The sequence below is a fragment of the Engraulis encrasicolus genome, unplaced genomic scaffold (assembly GCF_034702125.1).
Source record: "Engraulis encrasicolus isolate BLACKSEA-1 unplaced genomic scaffold, IST_EnEncr_1.0 scaffold_25_np1212, whole genome shotgun sequence".
Classification (NCBI taxonomy): domain Eukaryota; kingdom Metazoa; phylum Chordata; class Actinopteri; order Clupeiformes; family Engraulidae; genus Engraulis; species Engraulis encrasicolus.
In genome coordinates this window covers 2,421,244-2,447,967 of record NW_026945544.1, presented here as the reverse complement: position 1 = coordinate 2,447,967, position 26,724 = coordinate 2,421,244, and the positions used below count along the sequence as shown (strand labels likewise).

The 26,724-nt window shown below is 47.5% G+C and overlaps 1 protein-coding gene across 2 annotated transcripts in view; it reads left to right on the top strand.

Moving 5' to 3' along the window:
• The window catches only part of ehbp1 (EH domain binding protein 1), a 286,125-nt gene that overhangs the window by 61,015 nt on the left and 198,386 nt on the right, over window positions 1–26,724 (top strand). For both annotated transcript variants that reach the window (XM_063192821.1, XM_063192822.1), the window contains exon 5: window positions 2,092–2,145. In XM_063192821.1, the coding sequence (XP_063048891.1) occupies window positions 2,092–2,145 (54 nt within the window). The remainder of the gene's footprint in view (window positions 1–2,091; window positions 2,146–26,724) is intronic.

The window sequence follows — 26,724 nt, the reverse complement described above, 5'->3', positions numbered from 1 at the left end:
AGGTGTTGATGGAGAGATGAAGAGTGAGGATGAGGGAGTCTTTAAAGAAGGAGTGGAAAAAGGTGAGGGGGAGATGGCAAGGAGGAGAGAGAGCGAGAGCAAGAGAGTCCGTGAAAGAGAGAGTTGGTGAGACTGAGAGAAAGATTGGGGGACACAGGAGCACTTCCCCTTCATCTGGGCAGCAACGGACAGGTGCGTGCGTGCGGGTGTCTGTGTGTGCATGCGCGTCTGCGTAATTGCTCTCAGGGCTCCAGTCCCCGTCTGTAGATGCCACAAATGGGCCATCATCCTTTATCCAGAGCAATAGCCGCTATCTGTGACATTATGTCCTCTTACAGCACTCTATTCTGTGTGTGTGTGTGTCTGCGTGCATGTGTCTGTGTGTGTGTGCGCGCGCGTGTGTGTCTGTGTGTGTGTCTTTGTGTGCGTGCGTGTGCGTGTCTTTGTGTGTGTATGCGTCTCTGTGTGTCTTTGTGTGTGTATGCGTCTCTGTGTGCCTTTGTGTGTGTATGCGTCTCTGTGTGTCTTTGTGCGTGTATGCTTCTCTGTGTGTGACCCCTCTGTCCTCCGTAAGCCCACCTTGATGAAATGGGTCAGAGAGACACTTAATGTTTTTAGCTTAATGGAACATGACTGGCACAGGGGCTCAATTACTCTCGCCGGGTCCCCAGCTCCCCAGCTCTGCAGCACACTTTTCGGGCTGAAAAGGAAATTTAAAAGCACTCAGACATCATCAATCAATCTCTTTCACTTACTATGGCTGCATCTGAAAGCCCCTACTGCTTTCCTATGTAGAAGGTGAGCAATACCGAATCAACTAATGTGGTGCCTCCACATACCCTCGTAGACTTTCAACCAAGCGGCAAACGGTACCTGGATGACTTTCTATTTCCAGTCATATTTGCAGTACGCAAATGATGGTTACTTTGCTATCCCAGAAGTCTGTGGGAGATTGACATGTGTACAGCCCTTGGTGATTAGAGCCATTAGGGGTGGCATCCCAGCCACCGCTCTGCTTCACACGTTATGTAAATGGGGGGTGCTATAATGTGTCCGAATTGTGCTTCCTGACAAAGATTTGGGAAACTCAATCATTTCCGTTCTGTATTTAGTCTGAAAATAGAATTTAAACAAAGACCATACCCAGGTCTCTCTCTCCTTAAGACCATATGTAGGCGTTTTGTGAAGAAGGGCCCTGTATTCAGGATTATTTTGGGATCTCAGAAGCCTCACAGGGGTCACACAGAGAAATGGGATAGCGTGACCGATAACGCCAAATTCTTTAACTTCAGGGTGCCTTTGATTTCTTGCAATGCTGCTGCTGACCATAGGTTTTTTTTAAGTAATTAATTTATTATTTGAATATATACACACGTTTTTTTGTACACTATTGGGGCTTAGGAGGCAGTGTTTTCTGCAAAATGTTATAATTTCAGGGGACCTAGTCCAGGTTTGTTGTTTTTTGTTGTCGTCAAGGTGACTGCCTTAGTCATGACGTGCTGGTGGAAACCCTGGGAGGGTTAGCAGCATTATGATCTGAGCAGGTCATTACAGTATGGAGCACCGACAAATATGCATTTTCTTTGTGCGGCTCATTGAGTTCAGTTACCTGCAGGGCCAGCCCTCATCTGGCACTGCGTTGGTCTTGTCCTCTGCATGTGTTTGATGCGGTGGCTCTGGCAACAACAAGTAAACTGCACTGCTGACTACACTGCCATAGCCTCCCCCAAGGGCCTGTAGTCTGCTCAGAGGTTTCGTTGTTTTGCTCAAATGTTCAAAAGGAAGTTGGCGCTGTGTCTTCGACCTCTCAGTGCTGTTGTTTAGCTTCCTTGCAGCACACATAACAAGGACTGTTCTCTGCAGGCACTCACAATTACTCCATTACATTGTTATTCTATCCAGGAACATTACAATGCGGACATGAACACACAGCAGTTAACATTTGCTTCACTTTCTGTCTGTATGTAGTGGGGGTTATAAGTGGGGGTTTTATCAGAACACAGAATTTCCTCATCTGTTCAGTGTTGGTCTTGCTACGTGGTCTTGCTACGTGGGAAAAATAAGATTCATTCCTGTCTTTTGATGTTTCAGGACCCCCATGCAGAAGAGTTTGAGGACAAGGAGTGGACGTTTGTCATTGAAAATGTAAGTGAGCTGTTCTTTTTGATTTTGGAGGTTTTAATTTTTATTTTGTTAAACCAAATGTGGTACAAGGGTCATATGGTACATCATAACGAAATAGTAACTTAGAAAACATGGTCAGACAGGAAATGATGGAAGTGTTCCTGGATAATGAAGAATAGAAAAAAAGAATAGAAAATGTATACAACATACATATGCACCTGACCTGATGAAAAGAATAGACTGTTAAGCACACACAGCCTTCCCAACATGCAGGAACGCATGCAGACAAGTAAGCAACTGCTGACCCTCAGGAACTACAAGGAACTACATGCGGGTCTCAAATGTTTATATGGGAATGCTGACCCCTAGTGTCCAGTCCATGCAATCAGGACTAGGATGTGATGAGGACCGCACAACACCCTTCCATGCACCCTGTGTTGTGGTTGAAAGTTGAAAGTCCTTTTTAGGGTTTTCAGATTTGGTTTGCAAAGTCTGTGTTTTCTGTATTATCCACAGTGTGTGCAGAAGACAGAGCAACACTTGTTCAGTTCAGAGACCAAATGTGGTCACTTTTGAGCTCATAATATAATCATCACTTCTAATTCTGTTGTTCATTCATTCTGAAAGGAGGAAACAATGGCTGTATTCTTTAGACTTTCCTTCTTGACGTCTTTTCTCTACTTGACTTTTTTCAGTCAGTTTGTCTGTTTGCAAAAGCTACTAATTCAATTTACACTTAATCTGATTTTGCCCAAAAGCCATTGCCCATATTAAGGTCAAGGACACTAAAGAATTAAATATTTCTTTCAATTTTGTCAAGAAAAGCTAAAACAGATTGCATGGTTGAGATTTGTAATGCAAACCACTTGTTGTTTGACATTATCGGTCCCTCTGGTGGACATAAGTGGAGTTGCAGTCTTGGACAGTCTCTTCCCAATTAGTCATCTCCACTGGGCCCAATACAATCCCTTTATGTAATCACCATCTCCATGTCCACGCACACCACCTCTCGTTTTCATCCCAGCCCACAGTCTTTGGCCATAGCACGCACGTACGCATGCAGACACACGCACACAGACACATACACATGCGCTCACGCCTACGCTCACGCACGCACGCACATTGGCACGCGTGCACGCGCACGCACGCACGCACGCACGCACGCACGCACGCACGCACGCACGCACGCACGCACGCACGCACGCACGCACGCACGCACGCACGCACGCACGCACGCACGCACGCACGCACGCACGCACGCAGCCCAGCCCAGCCCAGCCCAGCCCAGCCCAGCCCAGCCCAGCCCAGCCCAGCCCAGCCCAGCCCAGCCCAACCCACACCACACCACACCACACCACACCACACCACACCACACCACACCACACCACACCACACCACACCACACCACACCACACCACACCACACCACACCACACCCCACCCCACAGACATGCTCAGTGCACACACACGCACGTGCAGTGCCTTGCTGAAGTGTCTAATGCTCCCCTCCAACGTACGTACACACGTACACACACACACGCGCGCCCAGCCCAGCCCACAGACTTTGCGCCGCGCACACGTATGCACGTGCACGCTCATGCTCAGTGCACTGCACACACACAAATGCAGTGCCATGCAGAAGTGTCTAATGCTCCCCTCCAACGCACGCACGCACGCACGCACGCGCGCGCACACACACACACACACACACACACACACGATACAATAGCATCCGGAGACCAGGTTGCCTTTCATCCGGGCAAATTGGATTGGGGCCAGTGTGATATGATGATGTTTTCTCAGGTTACACCTGATACAATATCAACTGGATAACAACAATATTTAAGATTGAGGGGGGGAAATGTCCTGTGCTCCGCTCAAAACAGGATATGTGTGTGCATGTCTTTTTGTGTGCGTGCTAGTTTTTGTGTGTGTGTGAAAAAAACAGTGTCATGTTACCCTTTTGAGATAGGAGAGATAGGATGGTGAAGGTGGTGACAGGAAGCGAGTTGGGAGAGAGAGAGACAGGGAAGGGTCTGCAAAGGGCCCGGGTCGGGTCGGAATCGAACCCGGGTCGGCTGCGTATTATACGAGTGCCCTACCGTAGTAGACAAGCGCCACGGTAGGGCCTCAACTACTCATCCTTTCTAATGCAAAGTCCCCACCACCTGATAGATTTAAGTGGTTGATAAACTGCACCTCTTCTGAAATCAAGGTGTCACGCTCTTCTGAAATCAGTGCATGCGTGCTTATGTGCGTGGGTGCCCCAGTAAGAGAGAGGATGTTCTCCTGGCATTGGGAGAGGACAATGGATTGTTGACAATTTCTCAAGTGGGGATTGGCTAAGGTGACTTGTGTCCTCTGGCTGCGTTTTGCCTAACTCTCAAACAACTATCTGAGTACTCTGAAAGTCAAAGTTGTTTCTGAACAAATGAGCCAGGTGGGATTTTCAGTAGATGGGCGGTGTTATGGCCGATCAGTCTCAGCTGCGTCAAACTGGAGTTCAATGCAAGTAGTGCGTACTAGTAGTTGAAATGGCACGTCAGTAAAGATGACAGACAAATTGTTTATCCAATCATATGCAAGGATTTATGATGAGGAGTCTCCTTCGAAAACGTGTCGGTTGTGGGAGGTACCCAGATGGTATCGTGAAGATGAAGAAGAAATATACCAGCTGTCGAGAGTCAGGTTAGGGATTGGCCACATCTACTCACCAATTAGATGGAATTATTGAGTCACACCCACTATGAACGCCATTCCTGTTGACTCAGATTGGACAGTCACAGGCGTGTGTGTGTGTGTCTCTGTGTGTGTGTCAGTCACCGGCTACCTTGGCACAAGGCCTGGTGCCCTCACGCTCAGGCTGTCCACCTACGATGTGGCGCGTGCCAGGCAGGCGACTGAAGATGCGCATGTCCTGTCCTACGTCCTAATCTTCATCCCCTCTCTTTCTATTTGCCATTCCCTCTCTTTCTATTTGCCTCTGTTGCTCTCTCACGCATGCTCTCATCCTCTCTCTCTCTCTCTCTCTCTCTCTCTCTCTCTCTCTCTCTCTCTCACCCTCTCTCTCTCTCTCTCTCTCTCTCTCTCTCTCTCTCTCTCTCTCGCTCTCTTCTGCCCCCTTTTCTCTTCCTCCCTTTTTTCTCTTTCATATTCTCTCTCTCTCCTCCCTCTCCCTCTTCCCTCTGAAAGCCCCTGGGCATCCACTGATGCAATACAACAGTCTGTTTCTTCCAGTTGCTGTCTTCAGATGTTAGGTTTTCTTCATCACATCACCATTTTTGGGTGTTGGGTATAAAACAATTACATGTCACTTTGACTTTCAGTTTAGGATGTTGGCTATTGTTTAATTGCAATATTGGCTAGGTCTTCTCTCTCTCGCTCTCTCTCTCTCGCGCTCTCTCTCTCTCTCGCTCTCTCTCTCTCCCTCTCTCTCCCTTCTCTCTCTCCCTCTCTCTCCCTTCTCTCTTTCGTTTTATCCCTTTCTCTTTCTTCCTCTATCCATCCTATGGCCACGTTCTCCTCCATTCTCCCCAGCTCCTCTTTTTCTTTCACTTTCCTCTCTGTTTTCACATTGTCTCTCCCTCTCTGCCTATGCCCATCTGCCCATGTCCCTTCTCTTTCACTCCCCTTTTTTATCTCTCCCCATCACCCCTTCCTTCCTAACCCTCTCCTTGCCATGCTTCTTCCTCCTCTTTCTGTTCCCTGTCTCTGTTTACCCCTTTCTTCCTCATTCCGCTCCCCATCCCCCTCTCCATCCCTCAGTCATCCCTTTTTTCTCTCTCATCTGTCTGTCCTCCTCCCCCTTCCCCTCCTTCCTCATTTTCTTTCTTCCTCATCCTTCTTTCCATCTCTCTCTCTCTCTCTCTCTCCTTCCAGTCCCCTTCACCCTTCCACTCTAACCCAGCAACAGGGGCTCTGCCCAGCTGGCTGTAGAACCCAACAGAGTCTGGCTGCCCAGCGCCCAGCACACACAGCCTCACTATTGTAGACACACACACGCAACGCACACACGCAACACACACACACACAATCAATGCACACACACGCAACACAGACACACACACACACACACATACACACACACACGCACATACACACACACACAAGCAACACAGACACACACACACAAGCAACACAGACACACACACACGCGTAACACACACACACACACACACGCAACACAGACACACACACACGCGCAACACAGACACACACACGTGCAACACAGACACACACACGCGCAACACAGACACACACACGCGCAACACAGACACACACACGCGCAACACACACACACACACACACACTGTGCTGCGCGTGTACACACACACACACACACACACACACACACACACACACACACACACACACACACACACACACACACACACACACACACACACACACACACACACACACACACACACACACACACACACAGTGCTCATGTACACATAGTCCCAGCTCAGGTGATGAGGTGTGTTGCTTTAGTATTATATCATAGGTGCTTTTTGTGGAAGAGAGGGGGGAAGTAAATAAAAAGAAAGACTGTGTAGAATGGGGGGGGGGAAGAGAAAGAAGGAAAGAAAGTGTGAGGGAGATGAGGGAGGGGGGAGGTCCTGCATGGTGTATATGGGGTCCTGCTTGGATCGGAACCAAGGACTGGGCTCCTGTCCAGCTGGGATACTCCAGTCCATCTGTCCTCGCAGCAGAAAGCAGAGAAGGCACACGCACACGTGCAACAAGCGTGCAGCACGCACACATGCACACGCACACACACACATGAACACGCGCACACACACATGCACACGCATACTCATATACGCGCACAACACACACGTACACACGCACAAAACACACATACACACACACACACACACACACACACACACACACACACACACACACACACACACACACACACTGTGCTCATGTGCACACACACAAACATACGCACACTGTGGCCATGTACATTCTCACACACACACACACATACGTGCAACACACACTCAAACACACACACATGCAACACACGCAAGTCGTACATGCAACACACATGCTTGTTATGTGGAACACACACACTGTACACAGTTGTGTACACACATCAGCATCTCAGCTGCACAGTCACACTCCCAATGCAGTGGTAGAGGTCATCAGAAACATACAAATACAAACACACACTCAGCACATCTCACTGTGTAGAGACTCTGTGCCACTCACTTGCACATTTGCACACTAGGCGCACACACACACACACACACACACACACACACACCACACCACACCACACCACACCACACACAAGCAAAGGAAACAGACCAACAACACCGGTTAGGACAGTGGCATTTCAGACAACCTGGCATTGATCCACTGTTCGCCAGCATGCAAGTACACACGCACGCACACGCACACGGAAGAAGCCATGCTGTAGTGTAGCACTGTTGCCTCTGACACAGAAAATGTCAAACGGCTTTATCCACATGGTCTACTTTTCTTGTCCTCTTTGAAGGTCGTTCATGATGCTCTGCATTCTCTCTCCAGTTAATGTCAGTGAATTTTGTTCATGAGGCCTTTGATGGGCATGTTGAGCAGTCGACGGACAACAACAGTGCATCTCCACGGAACCGATTCCCTCCTTCCATAAATGGCCAGCATTCCAAGGAATGTCGTGCTGCTGATTGCTTTGAGGTTAAGAGGAGAGCGACTTGTTGTACTGGGTGGTCGTCATGGCGTCAGTGTTGCATACTCTTGACATGACAGACAGACAGACAGAGGGAGAGAGGAGAGGAGAGAGATTTGGGGTGAAAGAACGACAAGAAACGACAAGAGCATTACAAGAGTCTCTTCAGACCATTCAAGGCGCTGAGTGGAGAGCAGTGTCTCCAAGGAAGGCTGAAGTGAATCATCGCAGAGGAAGGGAAGAAGGGAGAGAGAGAGAGAGAGAGAGAGAGAGAGAGGGAGGGAGGGAGAGAGAGGACAGAGGGGGGTTAGAGGGTTGGAGGGTAAAAATACTTTCTCAGCCATGAGAAAGTTAAGGTGAGGGGGGAAAAGGAAGAACATGGAGCAGAGGGGAGGAGAGGAGACGAATAGAAAGAAAGTGAGAGAGGGGATAGAGAAGAGAAGGGGAGAGGAAGAAAAGACAGAGAGGAGGGGAGAGCGGGGGAAAGAGGAGAAATGAGAAACGAAAGTCCTGAATTCCTCTTGTCTCCACATACCTCTCTAATAACAAAGTGATCAAAGACATGCTTGGCATGTGACGTGCGGGCAGGGCTTTTGGTAGAGGGGAGGGGGGCCGTGTGTGTGCGTGCGCGTGTGTGCGTGCGCGTGCCTGCGTGCGTGCGTGCGTGCGTGCGTGCGTGCGTGCGTGCGTGCGTGCGTGCGTGCGTGCGTGCGTGCGTGCGTGCGTGCGTGCGTGCGTGCGTACGTGCGTGTGTGTGTGTGTGTGTGTGGCAGCGAGCAGTGAAGAGGCACTTTACCCTCACACACTCAGCTGTGTCCCCCTGCCTGCCATGCACCAGAGGAGAGGGCGAGAGAGCAAAAGAAAAGAGAGAGACAGAGAGAGAGGAAGAGAAAGAAATGTACAGGGAGGAGGAGGGATGTGGCGGGAGCAGGGGAGGGGGTGGAAGAGGGCACTCCAAGTGAGACTGACATCAAAGCTCCTTGGCCTGGCCTATTTGGCACCAGATTACAGTTGTGTGTGTGTGTGTGTGTGTGTGTACACCTAACCACCATTTTTGTGTGTGTGAGCGAGAGAGAGAGTATGACTGGGAGCTTACAGAGTGTTTGTGTTGCGGGGTAATTTTCTTCAGCCATATTATCTGACTGCTGTGTTATTGTGTTCTTTTATTTCATCAATTTAGCCTGGTATTTATGCACTCCGTAATATATCCTTTTTTACCAAGCCCATTTCAATTAGTCAACTCTGAATCATTGACATAAATATATAAATGGATCAGCTCCATCAATTGCACATCCTTTTGGTAAATTGTCAATATCGTCAAAACTCTTTATTTCTGATGCAGAGATTGAAAGGGCACTGCAGAGGGCAATAGATGGAACAAAAAAAAAAAAAAATGTTTTATGAATGAAAGCTGTTTGAATATGCCATTTGAAACGGGCTTTATTTAGCATACATCTATCAGGTCCAGCATATTGCTGTGTCCCTAATACCCTTTATTCCATTAATTGCACATGTTTTGATGATGATCTTGTGTTTGGTCAGCCTGAGTACGACATTTTTATTTCTTTTCCTTTCTGTTTTTTTCCTTCAGTGAAGCAATTCCTAATTTGGTTTTGCTGTGGCAATGACCTTAGATTAGATTGACTTAATTGTCCCAGATGGGAAATTCATTTTCACAAACTAGTTGAATTATAAGGGCCTGGCACTGGCTTTTGAGTGCCATTAATATTATAAATGTAATGGGATTGCCATGTTATCTCTCACAATCTTTCAATGGGACCCAATATTTTAGGCTGCACCTCTGGCACCCCTTCAACCCCTAGTCCACAGCTCCAGAACCAGCCGTATTGGCCCTTTTTGCTGCAACTTCCGACAAGTTCCTTTTTGAAGCAAAGTAGGTGTTATATACTGTATATACGATAGGCAGAAAACAACAGCGTGAAATGTAATGTCTACGCCACCAGATTCAACTTATACCTGCTTTCAATGCATTGAAGTGGTTAGTGTTGTAAGGTGTCTGACGTCATGTGGAGAAGGCCCCTTCCCACCACACTCCTTCACTCCTTTACTCATAGTACCTGCACCTGGCTCTTGCGAAACACACCCAGTTGGCCCACTAGAGGGCAGTGTGTGACTGGCCCATGTGTGCATGCGGGTACTCCAAGCACAGATGAGTGAGGTGCATGTATGACTTGGCTGCAATGAAGGCCTCACAAGTGCAAGCAGTATGTATATGTGCAAGTGTGTGTGTATGAGAGATACTCATATTAGTGTGTGTGTGTGTGTGTGGCAGTAGTGTGTCAGGTGGAGCCGAGTGTGAGGTATCTGGTTCAAGAGCAGAGAGATGGAGAGAGAGAGCGGGCAATGGCGCGAGCGGGCACATCTGAGGACTGCATGGTAAGGCGCGGGCGCGGGCAAGGCGCGGAGCGGGCCAGGGCGTGATGCAGGCAGCTGAGGCCTGTCTGACCCCTCATCACAGAATAGACGGGAGAGGGAGTGGGCGAAACGCTACGCTACAGCGGGAAGAATACGCCATTGTGGCGGCCGAGAGAGATGATGAAATTCAAGATCGGCGCTCTCCTAATCTCGGGCCCAACCTCAGAAATGCTAATCCTCCCTCCCTCTGTAGAATTATTTGAGTGGTAGATTGTATTTTGTCATTGAAATGGCAGAGTGTCAAACGGCACCTTTTCTCCTCGTTTTTTTTTTCTTCCCCTTCCTTTTTTCTTTTCTTCCCTGCTTCTTCTTTTTCTCCCCTTGCTTGCTCTCTCGCTCGCTCCCTTTCTCCCTATTTGTGTCCCTGCCAAGATGCTGCGGCCTAAAGAATTGCATAATCAGAGACACGGAGAAAGAGAGAAAGGGAGAGGGAGAGAGAGAGAGGTTGTGACAGAAAATGATTATTCAGTGGTATCTCCAAATTGCATGCAACTCCGTCCTTTCTTCCCTCTTCTTTATTCAAATACATTATCTGAAGCCTGGAAATGGAGGGGTCATATACTTAACGGCTATATTTAGTGGCATTGTGCCTCGGCAGCCCTTTGTGTGTGTGTGTGCGTGTGCGTGCGTGCGCGCGCGCGTGCGTGCGTGCGTGTGTTTTTGTACTGTGCGTGTGTGTGTGTGTGTGTTTTTGTACTCTGCGTGTGTGCGTGTGTGTTTTTGTACTGTGCGTGTGTGTGTGTGTGTTTTTTGTACTGTGTGCGTGTGTGTGTTTTTGTACTGTGTGTGTGTGTGTGTGTGTGTGTGTGTGTGTGTGTGTGTGTGTGTGTGTGTGTGTGTGTGTGTGTGTGTGTGTGTGTGTGTGTGTGTGTGTGTGTGTGTGTGTGTGTGTGTGTGTGTGTGTGTGTGTGTGTGTGTGTGTGTGTGTGTGTGCGCGCGCGCGCGCGTGTGTGCGCGCGTGTTTGTACTGTGTGTGCGTGCGTGTGTGTTTTTGTACTGTGTGTGCGTGCGTGTGTGTTTTTGTACTGTGTGTGCGTGTGTGTGCATGTGTTTTTGTACTCTGTGCGTGTGTGTGTGTACTGTGCATGCATATATGTGTGTTGGCTGGTGATTGTGAATGCTATATTGCCCGACCCCCATACTGGCTGTGTGTTGCGTTGTGTGTGTTTGTATGTGAACCACAGTGAAGGAGAAGCCTCGCCAAATCTGGAGCCTTTTCTGTCCCCTCACTCCAAACACACACACACACACACACACACACACACACACACACACACACACACACACACACACACACACACACACACACACACACACACAATCTCACTCCCCCCTCACTCTATTCTCCTCCATCGCTTTCTTCTTCTTCCTCCTCCTCCTCTTCGTCCTCTTTGTCTGTTTTTTTTTCTCCGCTGCTCCCCTCTGTTCTGCAAAGCTGAAAGCGGCAGCGGCTGGCTGGTGCCAATGTGACTGCTCTGTGTGTGTGTGTGTGTGTGTGTGTGTGTGTGTGTGTGTGTGTGTGTGTGTGTGTCACTTTCAAGACTATTGTCTCTGAAAGCCAGCGCTCGGCATCCACTGATACTCCCCTTGAAGGCTTACCCCCCCCCCACCACCACATCAAACACACACACACACATACACACACTCACACTCTACCCCTCCAATCCCTCTACACACACCCTCCCCCTCCACAGACATCCCATCCTCGCCCAGCCCCAGTGTTATTCACTGTTAGTCGTCATTTTAATACAATACAATGCGCTATCTGTGCATGGAGGAGCTATTGAGAGGCAGAGACGGAGAGGCGGCAGGTGTCTGTGTGTGCCCTTATGCTGCAGCCGCCATACCTCCATCCCCAGCCCCTGCTCCTAGATCCTGGCAGGTCTCGCCTTGCCTCGACTCTGCTCACCTTATCCCCAGCTTCAGCTACCAGCCTCTCCTTAGTTACCGGTCTTCACTTTATCCCGCTGCACCAGCTTCTTGCTTCTTTTTTTTTGCCTCAGCCTTTCCTCACCTCACTGTATCCCCATCCCCAACCCTAGTTTTCGCTTAGCTTAGCCTCACGTTACCCATATACAGTCCCAGGAAAAAGTTTGTACACCCTTTGAAATTTCTTACCTTTCTGTCAAAATTGGTCATAAAACATGGTCTGATATTCCCGGAAATCACAAGAAGGAACAACCAGAGTCTGCTTTAACTAATTCAACCCAAACATTTACAAGTTTTAATATTTTCATTGGCCATAAGATGTAAACATTCACAGGACAGCAAGGCATAAGTAAGTACGCCCTTGCATTCAATAGGTTTTAACCCTAAGTTAGTCGCAATAACCTCAACCAGATGTTTCCTGTAGTTGCAGATCAGATTAACAAAACAATCTGGATGTATCTGGTCTCCCTCTTCTTTAGAAAACTGCCTCTCGTCAGCAAGGTTTGTGGGATGTCTGGAGTGCATAGCAATCTTGACTTGATGCCATATAATCTCAATTGTTTTTTGTCAGGGCTTTGACTGGGCTATTCCAGAATGTGTATTTCATTATTATGAAGCCATTCTAAAGTCGATTTGCTTCTAAAGTATGGGTTGTTGTCACATTTCAGCAACTATGCTCTTGTGTGCTTCAACTGTGTGACAGACTACCTCACTTTTTTCTGTAAAATATCTCGATAAACTTCTGAGTTCATTGTTCCACTGATTATAGCAAACTGAAAAGGGCCTGAGGCAGCAAGGTAGCCGCATATAATGATGCTGCCGCCACCATACTCAAAGGTGGAGATGATGTTTTTGTGAAGGTGTGGTTCTCCAGTTCTCCTCCAAACATGACATTGTGTGTTCCCCTGAACAATTCAACTTTGGTTTCAACGTTGGTCTACAGAATATTTTGCAGTAATTCTATGAAGCATATAAATGCTTTTTTGCAATCCTCAAAGGTGCAGCAATATTTTTTTGGACAGAAACCTCATTAATTTTAGATTGGCAGAATGAATCCCATTTTAAGCTATTCTTGGTTACATCTCCTCTTCTGAGTATGGTGGCGGGAGCATCATTATATGCGGCTACCTTGCTGCCTCAGGCCCTTGACAGTTTGCTATTATCAGTGGAGCAATGAAATCAAGTTTATTGTGATATTTTACAGAAAAAAACGTGAGGAAGTCTGTCACACTGTTGAAGCACACAAGAGTATGGGTCCTGAAATGTGACAACAACCCATACTTTAGAAGCAAATCGACTTTAGAATGGCTTCATAATAATGAAATACACATTCTGAAATAGCCCAGTCAAAGCCCTGACAAAAAACAATTGAGATTATATGACATGAAGTCAAGAAAGCTATGCACTCCAGACATCCCACAAACCTTGCTGATGAGAGGCAGTTCTTTAAAGAAGAGGGAGAAAAGATACAAACAGATTGTTTTGTTAATCTGATCTGCAACTACAGGACAAGTCTGGTTGATGATATTGCAACTAACTGAGGGTTAAAACCTACTTAATGCAAGGGTGTACTTACTTATGCCCTGCTCTCCTGTGAATGTTATGGCCTTATGACCAATAAAAATATGATAACATGTAAATGTTTGGGTGGAATTAATTAAAGCAGACTCTGATTGTTCCTTCTTGAGATTTCCGGGAAGATCAGACCATGTTTCATGATCAATTTTGACAGAAATGTAAGAAATTTCAAAGGGTGTACAAACTTTTTCTTGGGACTGTATCTGGATCCACAGCCTCAGTTCCAGCCTTGCTTACCCCACTCCACCACTTCCTCCAGCCTCAGCTCTCAGCCGCCTTCACTTTCTCCTTACCCCCAGCCTCAGCTCCGAGCCGTATGTACCCTCCCTGCCTTAGTTTTATCATCGCCTCCCTTTAGTCCCATTCCGGCCTTCAGTGTATCTTCTCCTCACCTTTCTTACTCAGCCAAGGCTTCCAGTTTTCTCCTTGCCTCACAGCAGCTTCAAGCCTCCCAGGCTCTCCCTTTTCCTCAGCTGCCTTGGCAGCCTCATCCCTGCCTCTGCCTCGGGCCTTGCCCCAGCTTTAGTTCCAGTCTCCAGCCTTGCTTTGCCTCTCTCTCTCTTCCTCTCTCGCCCTCTCTCTCTCTCTCTCTCTCTCTCTCTCTCTCTCTCTGTCTCTGTCTCTGTCTCTGTCTCTGTCTCTGTCTCTGTCTCTCTCTCTCTCTCTCTCTCTCTCTCCCTCTGCTCGCGTATAAATACTGTTTGTAAGTAGCACAGCTCAAGCTGAACTCCTGCCAGGCCATTTGCCGCCTCGTAATGGCTTCAGCGTCTTGCCTAATTTTGCCCCTTTGAACCCTTTTTGAACTGGAAAATGGGAAAATTGAGGTGCTGATGGCTGCTCTGCTCTGCTCTGCTCTGTCCGCCTCTCCCATTTTTTTCCGCCTTCTCACCACTCCCCTTCTTTCTCCATTTTTCTGTTTCATTCTGTTTTTTTCTCCCCGTTGAGTTTCTGTCTTTCCTTTTCTCTTTCCTTCCTCTCTGTGCGTTTCTCTTTGGGGAGCGTGTATCTGCTGGGACCACTGGTCCTGTGCTGTGTACCTGCTGTCGCTTCGTGGACCCCTTCCAAATCAATTAAAGCCATTTCCACTCCAGCTCGTCTGCTCTGCGGCCCTCGTCCCTCGCGTGCCCTGCCTGCGAAACACCCCCTCTGCCTCCTCTCACAGCCACAATAGACACACGCTAACACAAACACATACACACACATAGACACACACGCACACACATAGACACACACGCACACACATACACTGACATACACAATGCATTACGTAGGCCAGTAGGTTTCCAGCAAAGCTGCAGAACATTAGGCTACCTGGTGCATGCTTCTCAAAGCTCCCTAGGATGCAAGAAGGAAAATCCGAAAAGTTTTTCCGAGTGTTTTTCGTTGCGGAAATGGTGATTAATAGCTGTCATTGTATCACTGTAAGTAAGGAAGTTTTATTTACTTTTTAATGTAGATTCCCCTACCCACCATTTATTCGTGCTGTGCTGAATATGATTCTATTTGTCTTCGAGAGTACTTGTCTAACGTGTAGGCTCTGCAGTATTCTTTTTTTAGTATTGTTATTCATTTTGCATGTCATTGCATGGTGATCAAAGCCCAACACATTTAGTAGGTATCTAAAAACCTATGTACAGTGTAGATGCTTAGATACGGACATAATGATGATAAGATTATTGGGCTCTGGGATATCGACCATGTTGTTTAAGGTCTAATGGTGTGAGATTTGCTTAAGTTCCTCATGCGGATTACACCCTCCATGCTCTTTTGATGCCAATCCCCCCATTTAGGCCTGAGACTGAGATTCAATTCAATCAATGAAGCACCCAAAAAAGGGGACAGCAGATGCATGTGACCCCCACCCTCAAACAAACACTCACACTTGGACAATGCTTACAGAACAACCTGCCAGTTTGTGTGTGTCTCAGATTGCAAGTCTTACAACACACACACACACACACACACACACACACACACACACACACACACACACACACACACACACACACACACACACACACACACACACACACACACACACACACACACACACACACACACACACACACACACACACACACACACACACACACACACACACACTACACAAGCCCATTTTGGGGACCAGCTGAGAAGAGTCTGGTGAGCAAAGGAGAGCGAACAAGAGACAAGAGGATGAGTGGAAGGAGGCGGAGGGGCCGAGTAAATCTCTTTAGGGTGCTGGCGGCCTGGAGATCAGAACAACAGAGAGGGAGAGAGATGGAGAGAGAGAGAGAGATGGACCAAAGATGAGGCGAGAGAGATGAAGACACAGAGAGGGAGAGAGAGCGGGAGAGAGAGAGAGAGGGAGGACGGCCTGTGGCCCAGACGGCTCCAGATGGTCTGGGGGTAGGCAGCCCAGCCTAGCCCGGCGGGCGGAGCACGGCAGCCCGGCAGCAGTGTGGCTGGCTGGGGCTAATCTGAACCGGGTGCAGCCTCCGCTGGTGGTGGTGACGGCGTCGGCGGTGGTGGTGGTGGTTGTAGTGGTGGCGCCGGGAAGGGAGAGTGGATGATGGGCAAGGGAAGAAGGAGGTGTCGATGGGCACGGGGTATGAAGCAGGGTGGTGGCGTTGGATGGGCACGGGGTATGAAGCAGGGTGGTGGCGTTGGAAGGGTATGAAGAGGAGCTGGTGTCATAGGAAGGGAGGTGGGACAGGAGCGGATGGCTGTGGGGCAGGGTGTGGCTGTGGGGCAGGGTGTGGCTGTGGGGCAGGGTGTGGCGGCTGTGGGGCAGGGTGTGGCTGTGGGGCAGGGTGTGGCGGCTGTGGTGGGGCATGGCCCTGCTGGAGGCTTGGGGATGAGCGGGTGGAGTGACAGGCGAGCAAGGGCCCGCAGGCAGGCAGGCAGGCACACATGGGCAAAGCGGGTGAAAAGGGGGACGGGTAGGGATTGTGCCGGGTCTCCTCCGATGGTAGGAGGTCGTGGTAGTGACATGGCGAGAGCCAGAGTGGCAGACGGGTGAGTCTGGTCTGGTGTTGGAGGTGGTGGTCGAGGTGGTGGAGTAGCAGGGGACACTGGGGCGTGGTTGGTGGTTATGGTTCTTCAAGAGGATGAAGTGGTGGTGTGGCAGTGGCACGGGAGGCCTGTAGGCTGGGCCATGGCCATAGAAATGGTGGTGGAGATGGTGATCAGGGCTTGACACTGGCACCTGCCAACTGGCCAAATGCTGCTAAAACTTGGCTGTGGCTGGTAACACTTTCAATGTCACTAGCCAATTTGGCTGGTAGCTTATCCTATGGTATGACATACAGCTCCAGGCCTTTTTATTAGAATACCATGAAAAAGTTGATTTATTTCCATAATTCCATCAATAATGTTAAACTGTCATGGATTGTAGATTCATGGCCCAGTTTTTTAACTATTCCAATCATTAAATTGTTTATTTTTACACATTTTGGTCTTCCAGCTCAAAAAAACCATGAATTGGGGAATTCACATCATTAGAATATTATAATAAAATCACAATTTTCTTCATCAAAATTTGTTTCACATCAGTGCACATCAAATCAGTTGAACTTTGGTACTTTCTACACAACATGCAATGTTCAATACTTGGTTAGGACTCTCTCTGTCTTAATATTATTAATAGTAACGGCCATGATGCGTTTAACATTGAAGTCAATGGCAGAAACAGTGCATGGGAGTAATGGAAGGCCAGATATCCTTGATGCTTTGCCGTCAGCTGTTTTTGTATAGCTGACCTGGTGTCCCACACTTCACTCTTCAATATACCCTGTAGATTTCCATGCCACGTTTTGGCGCTAACTCACCAGTTTAATTCTAAATAACCAGAAATTAAACCCCATTGAAAATGAATGGGGTTTTATTTCTGTTGAGTTAGAATTAAACTGGTGAGTTAACACCAAAACGTGGCATGGAAATCTACAGGGTATATTGAAGAGTGAAGTGTGGGGCACCAGGTCAACAAACAAGAACAGCTGACAGCAAAGCATCAAGGATATCTGGGCTTCCATAACTCCCATGCACTGTTTTTGCCATTGACTTCAATGTTAAACGCATCATGGCCATTATGAAGACAGAGAATGTCCTAACCAAGTATTGACCATTGCATGTTATGTAGAAAGTACCAAATTTCAACTGATTTAATGTGACCCGAATTTTGATGAAGAAAAATGTGATTTTATAACAATATTCTAATAATGCGAATTCCCCAATTCATGTTTTTTTTGAGCTGGAAGGCCAACGTATATAAAAAGAAAAAAAATAATGATTGGAATAGTTAAAAAACTGGGCCATGAATCTACAATCCATGACAGTTTAACAGTATTGATGGGATTATGGAAATAAATCAACTTTTTCATGGTATTCTAATAAAAAGGCCTGGAGCTGTATAATAGTATCAGAATATGTATATTCTGCACTTTGCTCCTTGTGTATCAATTGTTTGTATTTGTTCAAGAAAAAGCTCAGTAACTAATAATCAGTTTGCATTTGTTTGTTTTATTTCCATGTAGAAACACATGCACTCATCTTGGTCTGAGGTTAGATGTACAGCGTCATGATAAAAACAAACACTGTTGGGAAAGTTACTCAAAAACTGTAATGCACTACTTATTACATGTTTCTGTCATTTAAAAGTAATGCCTTACATTACAACATTACTTTTTTTACACTACTTTTGCATTACTTTTAGTTACTTTAGCCAAAATGACTGGAAATAAGGATTTGGCAATCTACAGTGCAAATCTATGAGGTGGCATGACTTTCACCTGCCATCCACAAGTCGTTTTGGAAGCCTGCAGACTGAAAACCAACATTTTCAGGAATTGCGTCTTACCCACATACAATAAGGCCTAAGAAAAATAAAAGTTTGGTTCCGGTTGGTTGTCAGGTTTGGTCATCGTCCGGTCGGATTTCTTTAAATTTCTTTTTTTTTTATGTCCGACCCCCCAACCCCCCACATGCGCCAGATTTTGTCATAAACGTTGTTGAACAATGCCAAGGACGATAGTGGAGTTGAGGCTTGATAAGTACAGCTGAAGCTACAATGAAATATAATAAGCATTAATGAGCCAAGATACTGACCAAAATTAGGATGTACCGTTTCTAGCAAAAGACTAGTCCTACTTGTCCAGCTGTCAGTTGCCTGACTGCTATTTTAGCTCCCGTAGCTACAACGACAACCAACTAGCATGTTGTAGCATAATAGCCTACAACGTGACCGAGTAGGTGCGCAACTCTGCAGTGACATTTGGGCTTTTCTAATATCAAGCCGGGCGGCACTTGTGGCCCGCGCGTGTGTGTTGCTCCTACAGGAGATGGATAGTCATGCGACGCAAATACAGTAACTTGCAGGTAGGTAGAAAGCGAGAGATAGCGAGTTATGGGAATGAAGAAATGTGTTGTCTTCTCTAGCCTATGAACAACCATCCACACGACATCGATATTTTTTTGAGGATTCCAAAAACTCAACAATTTTTTTTGGGTCGCACAAAAAATGATAGAGTCGGTCGGCAACCGGAACCAAAACATTTTTTTTCTAGGCATTGATTCACCAATACAATGATTAATCCTTTCTCTTCTTACCACACCTTACCATGCACACCAGCGCCATTTTTTTAATCTATTACGGGCGCATGCAGCACAGGCTCCGTTGCACTTGGCTGAAACATAAAGCCACCTCACTGCACTACGAGTTTGACAATTATTATCGATAAAAGAGCAGATGCATTGCTACAGTAGGCCCATTTTGAATATTAATTATATACAGCACACCGGGGAAAATGTCTTATCAATGAACGAAATTATAGGCGAAAAAAATGATTGCGAGGATACCAGCCAGTCAGTTTGCAAGCTCGTGGCTCGCCTGAATCATTTGACTTCCTGCGGAGATCAGTTTGTCACTCACTCACAACTCTAGAACTATTCTTTACGCGCGCTCAGTCAGCACCACGGCCAGCATATTCTGCTACCTTGCGCAAACAGCTAGTTCTATTCATGCAACTATTGCGCTGGAATTTACAGTGATAGGCTACAGAGTGATGCAACGACAGCAAACATTTTCAATTTCACTACTTTGACAGGTGAACGTATAATATTTTATTTCAAATGGATTTATTTCAATTTTAGTGATGTTTAGTTGAACAAAAGTGAGGGGGGTGCAACGTACTCATCCCCCCAGTCGAATACCCTGCCGTGTCCCTGTCTCGTGCGAATGGGATGCATCCCCTCCTTTCCTGACTAATTTGGTGGTGCTATGGCACCTCTTCAAATCGTCAAATTGTTTGTAGGCTACTGTTTTTCGACGTGGAAAGCGGTTTGGGTTTCAAGTAGCCTACAGTGTGCATTTAACTGAAATGTTCTTGGCGTCCTTATTTTCAATGAAGTCAAAGTAGTGGGCATATACCCATCTTGAAAACGAGCAAGCTGGATCTTCTGGATCGGTCATCCTTTGTCAGCCTGCCATTTCGAGAGACGAAGCGTGAAAGAGGAAGCAATGTTCTGCGTGGAACTTTAAAATCTCTGCGCGGACGTAGGCTATCAGATGCAATAGCTGTTCTCGCGGTGATACGCGAACATTGTATAAAGAAAACAAAATACCCACACAAAATTTAGGTGAAAAAAATGCGTTGTAATGTGCAAGTTACTTGCATTGTAACGAGGACATATTACCGATTTTTTCCCCCTGTAATCCGTTACATTACTGCGTTACTCAAAAAGGTAATGCATTACAGTAATTAGTTACTTTTGTAACGCGTTACTCCCAACACTGAAAACAAAACAAATTGGTGGCTAGTAGAATAGCTAGATGGCAAGTGACTTGGGAAAACCACTAGCCACAGTGGCTGGAAAGCGAAAAAAATGTCAAACCCTCATGGTGATGTATGATATGGTGGGGGAGACTGGGAGATGGTGGAGATGTATTGGTGGCAGGGGATGCCGGTTGGCTATGGGGAGGTGTGAGGGAGGTGATGGGGAGACCGGGCGATTGTAGAGGTAGTGGTCTGCTGATGGCAGGAGAGGCTGGGAGGTGATGGTTTATGAGGAGTAAAGAGGAGGTGGTGATGAGGAGTGCTGGATGGGAAAGAGGTGGTGTTATGGTGGCAGTGGAGGCGGGGTGGAGGAAGTGGTTGAGATGGTGGTGGCAGGAAAGTTTGGGTAGTGATGGGGAGTCCGGGTAGGTATTTGGGATGAGGTTGTTGTGTTATTGCGTCTGGGGTGGCTGGGTGAAGGAGACATTGAGAGGCTGGGCGATGGTTTGGGAGGAGAGTGAGAAGATTGTAGTTGAGATGTTACTTTATCGGTGGTGGCGGAAGCTGGGTGGTGTTATGGTGGCAGAGGAGGACTAGCGGGTATTTGGGAGGAGAAGGAGGAGGGCGTGATGTTACGGTGGCAGAGTAGGCCGCGTGGTTACCGGTATTTCGGAGGAGGAAAATGAGGAGGTGGTGGTGTGTTGATGGGTGGGGAGGCTGGAGGGGCATTTGGGAGGAGAAGGATGAGGTGGAGATTGGTGGTTGTGTGTTGTTGCAGGGGAGGCTGGAGGGGCATTTGGGAGGAGAAGGATGAGGTGGTGGTGTGTGTTGGTGGCGGGGTAGGACGGGTGGCTATTTGGGAGGAGAAGGAGGTGGTTTAGGAGGTGGTGTTGTGTTGGTGGCAGGGGAGGCTGGATATTTGGGTGAAGGAGGAGGTGGTGGATTTGTTATGGTGGCAGGGAGGCCTAGTGGGTATTTGGGAGAAGGAGGAGGAGGGTGCGGGGGTGTGTTGGTGGCAGGGGAGGCTGGTTGGGTATTTGGGAGGAGGTGGAGGAGGAGAAGGAGGGTGGTGCTGGTGGTGCGCTGGTGGCAGGGGAGGCCGGGTGAGTATTTGGGAGGAGGTGGTGGTGGAGGAGGAGAAGGAGGGTGGAGGTGGTGTGTTGGTGGCAGGGGAGGCCGGGTGGTCCCTGCTGTCCAAAGCGAGCGTCACTCTAATAGGCTTACAGACGCTAATCCCAGGCGCCGCTCCCTCACATGGCCAGTCTGCTGACCCTGCTCTCTTGCACGTCTTTTTCTGCCTGCGCTGTTTCTCTTTCTTTCTTTCTTTCTTTCTTTCTTTCTTTCTTTCTTTCTTTCTTTCTTTCTTTCTTTCTTTCTCCCTCTTTCTTCCCTTTCTTTTCTTTCTTCTCCTGTGCCCCCCCACCTCCTTTTAGTTCTCGCCCTTCTCGCCATTCTCTCCATCTTGCCCTCTTTTGTATGGGGCTTGTTTGTAGATTTCGTGTTCTTTTTTTCTTTTCTTTTTTTGTTCCCCGCTCACACCTCTAAAATGTGTGGTCATTTTACCACGACATAAGAGTGTGTTTGTGGTAGGGAGGGGACATTGGTGTGTGTGTGTGTGTGTGTGTGTGTGTGTGTGTGTGTGTGTGTGTGTGTGTGTGTGTGTGTGTGTGTGTGTGTGTGTGTGTGTGTGTGTGTGTGTGTGTGTGTGTGTGTGTGTGTGTGTGTGTGTGTGTGTGTGTGTGTGTGTGAAGAACGAGAGAGACATTCTGTCGCGAGCATTTAAGGGAGCGACACACCTTCGGGCTTCTTTGTCAGCTGGTGGCGCCGGCGATAAGTGGCACCGGTTTGGGTACAAGAGTCGAGTTTTACGTTGAGTACTGGGTGTGTGGGCGTGTGTGTGCGTCTGCGTGTCTCTGTGTTAGTGTATTTGCAGGTGTAGGTGTCCAAATCTGTTCTCTCTCTGTGTAAAACTCTATGGGAAGTGCTATGTATGCATTGTACTTGTTGGTTTAATTTTGTTTACACACACACACACACACACACACACACACACACACACACACACACACACACACACACACGCACACGCACACGCACACGCACACGCACACGCACACGCACACACACACACACACTACACTGATCCGCAGTCATTGCCAGTTTCAGCATGGGTGCTTGCTACTGTACTGTTCCTGCCACCACCCTCCTTTTGCCAGCACAGCCTTAGCTGACTGTACTGTGCTCATATAATGGGCTCCATTCTCTCCAGGCCCCCAGCGTGTGAAAGCCCAAAGGCCCCCAGTGAACTCTGGGGCCCTGGCCAAGAAAATATTGCAGTAGCGCCGCTAGACACCGCTCGCTAGTCAGAATTTGGACTTCATTTCAGCGTGAAGGACACCCTCCGGGCATGGGCGCACAATGGAATATGCATATTGGAGCCAACGGAATTATAGAATGTCCGTTAATTCGGAAAAATTATGAAGCCCCCATGGTCTGCAGGCCTTAATTCAATGAAAATGAATGAAAAGGACGCTCTGGTTTTAGCCAGTTTGTGATTATTGTATGAGACAAGGTTTCAACATATTTCATGTTCGTTATCGTTATTTCCTCTCCTTTATTGAATCATCGCACCTGTTACCAACAGCACCACCAATGTGTCATGCATCATCCTAGGATCTTTGAACGTGTTTTCTGCTGGACTACTGTTTTCCAATCAAAACGGTTATCACAACACCAGATCAAGAACGCCAACAATGGGTTCCGTCAGTCATCCTGCTGAAAAGCAGGGTTGGGGAGTAACGGATTACATGTAACGGCGTTACGGTAAAAGGATACAAAATAAAAGTAACTGTAATCCGTTACAGTACAAGAAAAAAACGATGTAATCAGATTACAGATACATTCAAAGAGAATGGGGATTACTTAACAGGATTACAATGTGTGCGAGGTTGAGTCTTTCGCCCCTTTTATTTAATTAATAATTAACACACATGCTTCTGACAACCATTTAATCCCGGAGTAGGCTATTTCATACATTACACTCGGATAGGCTACATTGCATCCAAACGCGCATACATTTTCAATCACAAACCACACGAAATCCAAGTTTTGTCAACATCTGTTGTTTCTTTATTTTGTTTTGCCTAATTCCATTGTTTATCCTTATGAGTTAAAACGAGTGGGTTTTCAGTGTTTTAAGAGCACTTAGCAATGTTTCTTGAGCATTTGAAAGTTTCATGTCTTAGCCAGCCTACCGGTCTCGCAGCACTTCCGTGTTTGGCAAATGGTTGCGTGCTGGCGAGAGTGAAGTTTTTTTTATCATTGGGCACGTTCTAGTGTGTGCGTCTTCTCGCCATCACATTGACGGTTAATCTCTTAAAACTTCACAGGCCTAATTATTGCCGTTTGCATGTTGACATGCATTTGTACTTGTTTGTTATTTTCAGATGCGCCCCGGCAGAGGGTATGTCTGTCCGTCCGTCTGAAACGCATTCTTCAAATTGTTCCCTCCTGTGTCCACAAGGTGGCAGTGTTGACTATTTGGCCCGGAGCACGCAGCTGATTGCATTGCGAGACAAGCGCAGCGCGAGCAGAGAGGAGTGCACTGCAAGTGCTCGTACATTGACATACCCTCTTATAGAGATGCTGGGACGCATCTAAAAAGAAAAACATCATCTCCTGCGTTCCTGCCGTATCTGTGTGCCTATCCGTAAGACCCTCGACACTCTACTCTACTAACATTTGGTTAAAAAAGTGTCAGTTCTCACAAATAAAATGTTGAACATGGGCCAATGCTCATTTAAACCTTAAGTAATCCAAAAGTAATCCAAAAGTAATCAGTTACATTACTTTGTAAAACTAATCCAAAAAGTTACAGTACAATTGCATTGTAGTCAAGGTAACTTGTAACTGTAACGGATTACATTTATAAAGTAACTTACCCAACACTGCTGAAAAGCAATAATTGGTTCCATCAAGACAGCAGAATGTCAATGTTCAGCCCACACTGGGCCATTTCCTCATGCGTGGGTTGTGAGCGTGCTCAGTGTGGTGCGTGTGTGTGTGTCTGCCGTGGCGTGCTGGGTTCTGCATCCTGACGGCTCTCTCAGGCCCCGAGTCAGCAGGGGCGGCCAGAGTGCACGGCCCTCACCAGAGTGCACGGCCCTCCTTTGTTTGCCTGCTACTCTACAGCTAATTATCTGTCATACAGTCTGGCCTTCTGTGTGTGTGTGCATGCGTGTGTGTGTGTGTGTATGTTGTGCTTGTTTGTGTATGGTGTGTATGTGTGTGTGCACGCACACACGCACATGTGAGTGAAGGGTTGGGAAGTTTCTTTCTATGTGTATTTTATGTGTTGTGAAGAAGACTTTCATGTGATTCTTTGTGCGGTCTGTCGTCTGTGTGTGCTACTGAGTGCTCTGTGTTTCGATTTTTTGTGTGTGTTCTGGCATACTGCCTCATGTCCTGTGGATGCATGTGTCTGTGTGTGTGTTTGTGTGTGTGTTTGTGTGTGTGTGTGTGTGTGTGTGTGTGTGTGTGTGTGTGTGTGTGCACGCATGTACATGAGCTTGAGAGATCCAGGCCCTCCACATGTCTTGTGTTGTGTGCCTTTTGAGTGCCTGTGTGTGTGGTGACTCTGGGATGGCGTAGGATGCTTGACCTTGTCTTTCATCTGCTCTGGAGTCTGCTGGTCCCGCTGTGTTGTGGAGGCAGGGCCAGATCCACCACAGATGTCACATGTTCTACTGCGCAGGGCAGGAGGAGACATTAGTGCACACACACACACACACACAAAACTGGTACACGCACACGCACACGCACACGCACACGCACACGCACACGCACACGCACACGCACACGCACACACACACAAACCTGGTACATACATACACTAGAATGAAACAGACACACAACCACACACATTATCACGCTACTGACCCACACGCATAACTTACATACACACACACACGCACACACACACACACACACGCACACACATACGCACACATACGCAACAGAAAACACTGGTCTGATTATCCACACACAAAAACATGCCAGACAAGCAGACACACAAAGATAGTCTCCCTCACGGTCTGCCTCCCTTACAAACAAACATAACCACACACACACACACACACACACACACACACACACACACACACACACACACACACACACACACACACACACACACACACACACACACACACACACACACACACACACACACACACACACACACACACACACACACACACACACACACACACACACACACCACCACCACCACCGTTACCAGCAGACAGGCAGGTCTTATTTAGACTTTCACCCGGCGTGACTCAGCCGGCCTCCCAAAAACAAACATCAAAACACACAAGTGTCACCTGGGAGTCGTTTTATTTCCCCCTACCCCTATCGCCCTGCTCTGCCCTGTTCTGATCCAATATGGACCGGGCTGTGCCAATACGGGGAGGAGCTGCTGCCCCCAAAACAAAAGGCCATCTCCCCATGGTCTTCTTGGACCCAAGAATAGACCCACCAGGACCCAGTCCCAACAGCCACGCCCCACCCTGCATAATCCTCTGGTGCTCTCTGGGAATATGCAGTGTTGCAGGGCTATTGGGCAACCTGATATTTTATATGAAAATACGATCCTGTTCACTTGCAGTATAATCTCATAATTTGATGTGTGATGTGCACAGTGCTACTGTTTTTCTTACACTAATTGTCACAGTGCGAGCCTAAATTTGATACTTGTTTATTGTGAAATGCGGGTTAAAGGTGTGTGTGCGTGTGCGTGTGCGCTCACGCGCCCTAGTGTCAGTGAGAAGGAGTGGTATTGTCTCATCGTCTGGCGAAGGAGGAGTTGTTTCGGTGCCAGGCTGGTTGGCATAGTGGCACGGCCTGCCATGACCCCTGCCAGGCGCCATCTTGGCACCGACCCCTCGTCTGCTAACGAGATGGCTCTTCATTGTCATGGGAACCTGCTAACAAGATGACCACTCATTGCCATGGGAACCTGCTAACAAGATGATCTCTCGTCATTTCTATGGGAACCTTCTGATGAGATGGCTCAACTCGCCCTGAGCTCATCATGATCATACTGTCCTGTACAAGTGATTTTTTTCCCCCCACGATTATTCAGGAATTACTCAATTCCTCAACACGCATGTATCAAACCATACTTAAAGGCCAACTTCCGATAAAACACAGTTTTACTCAC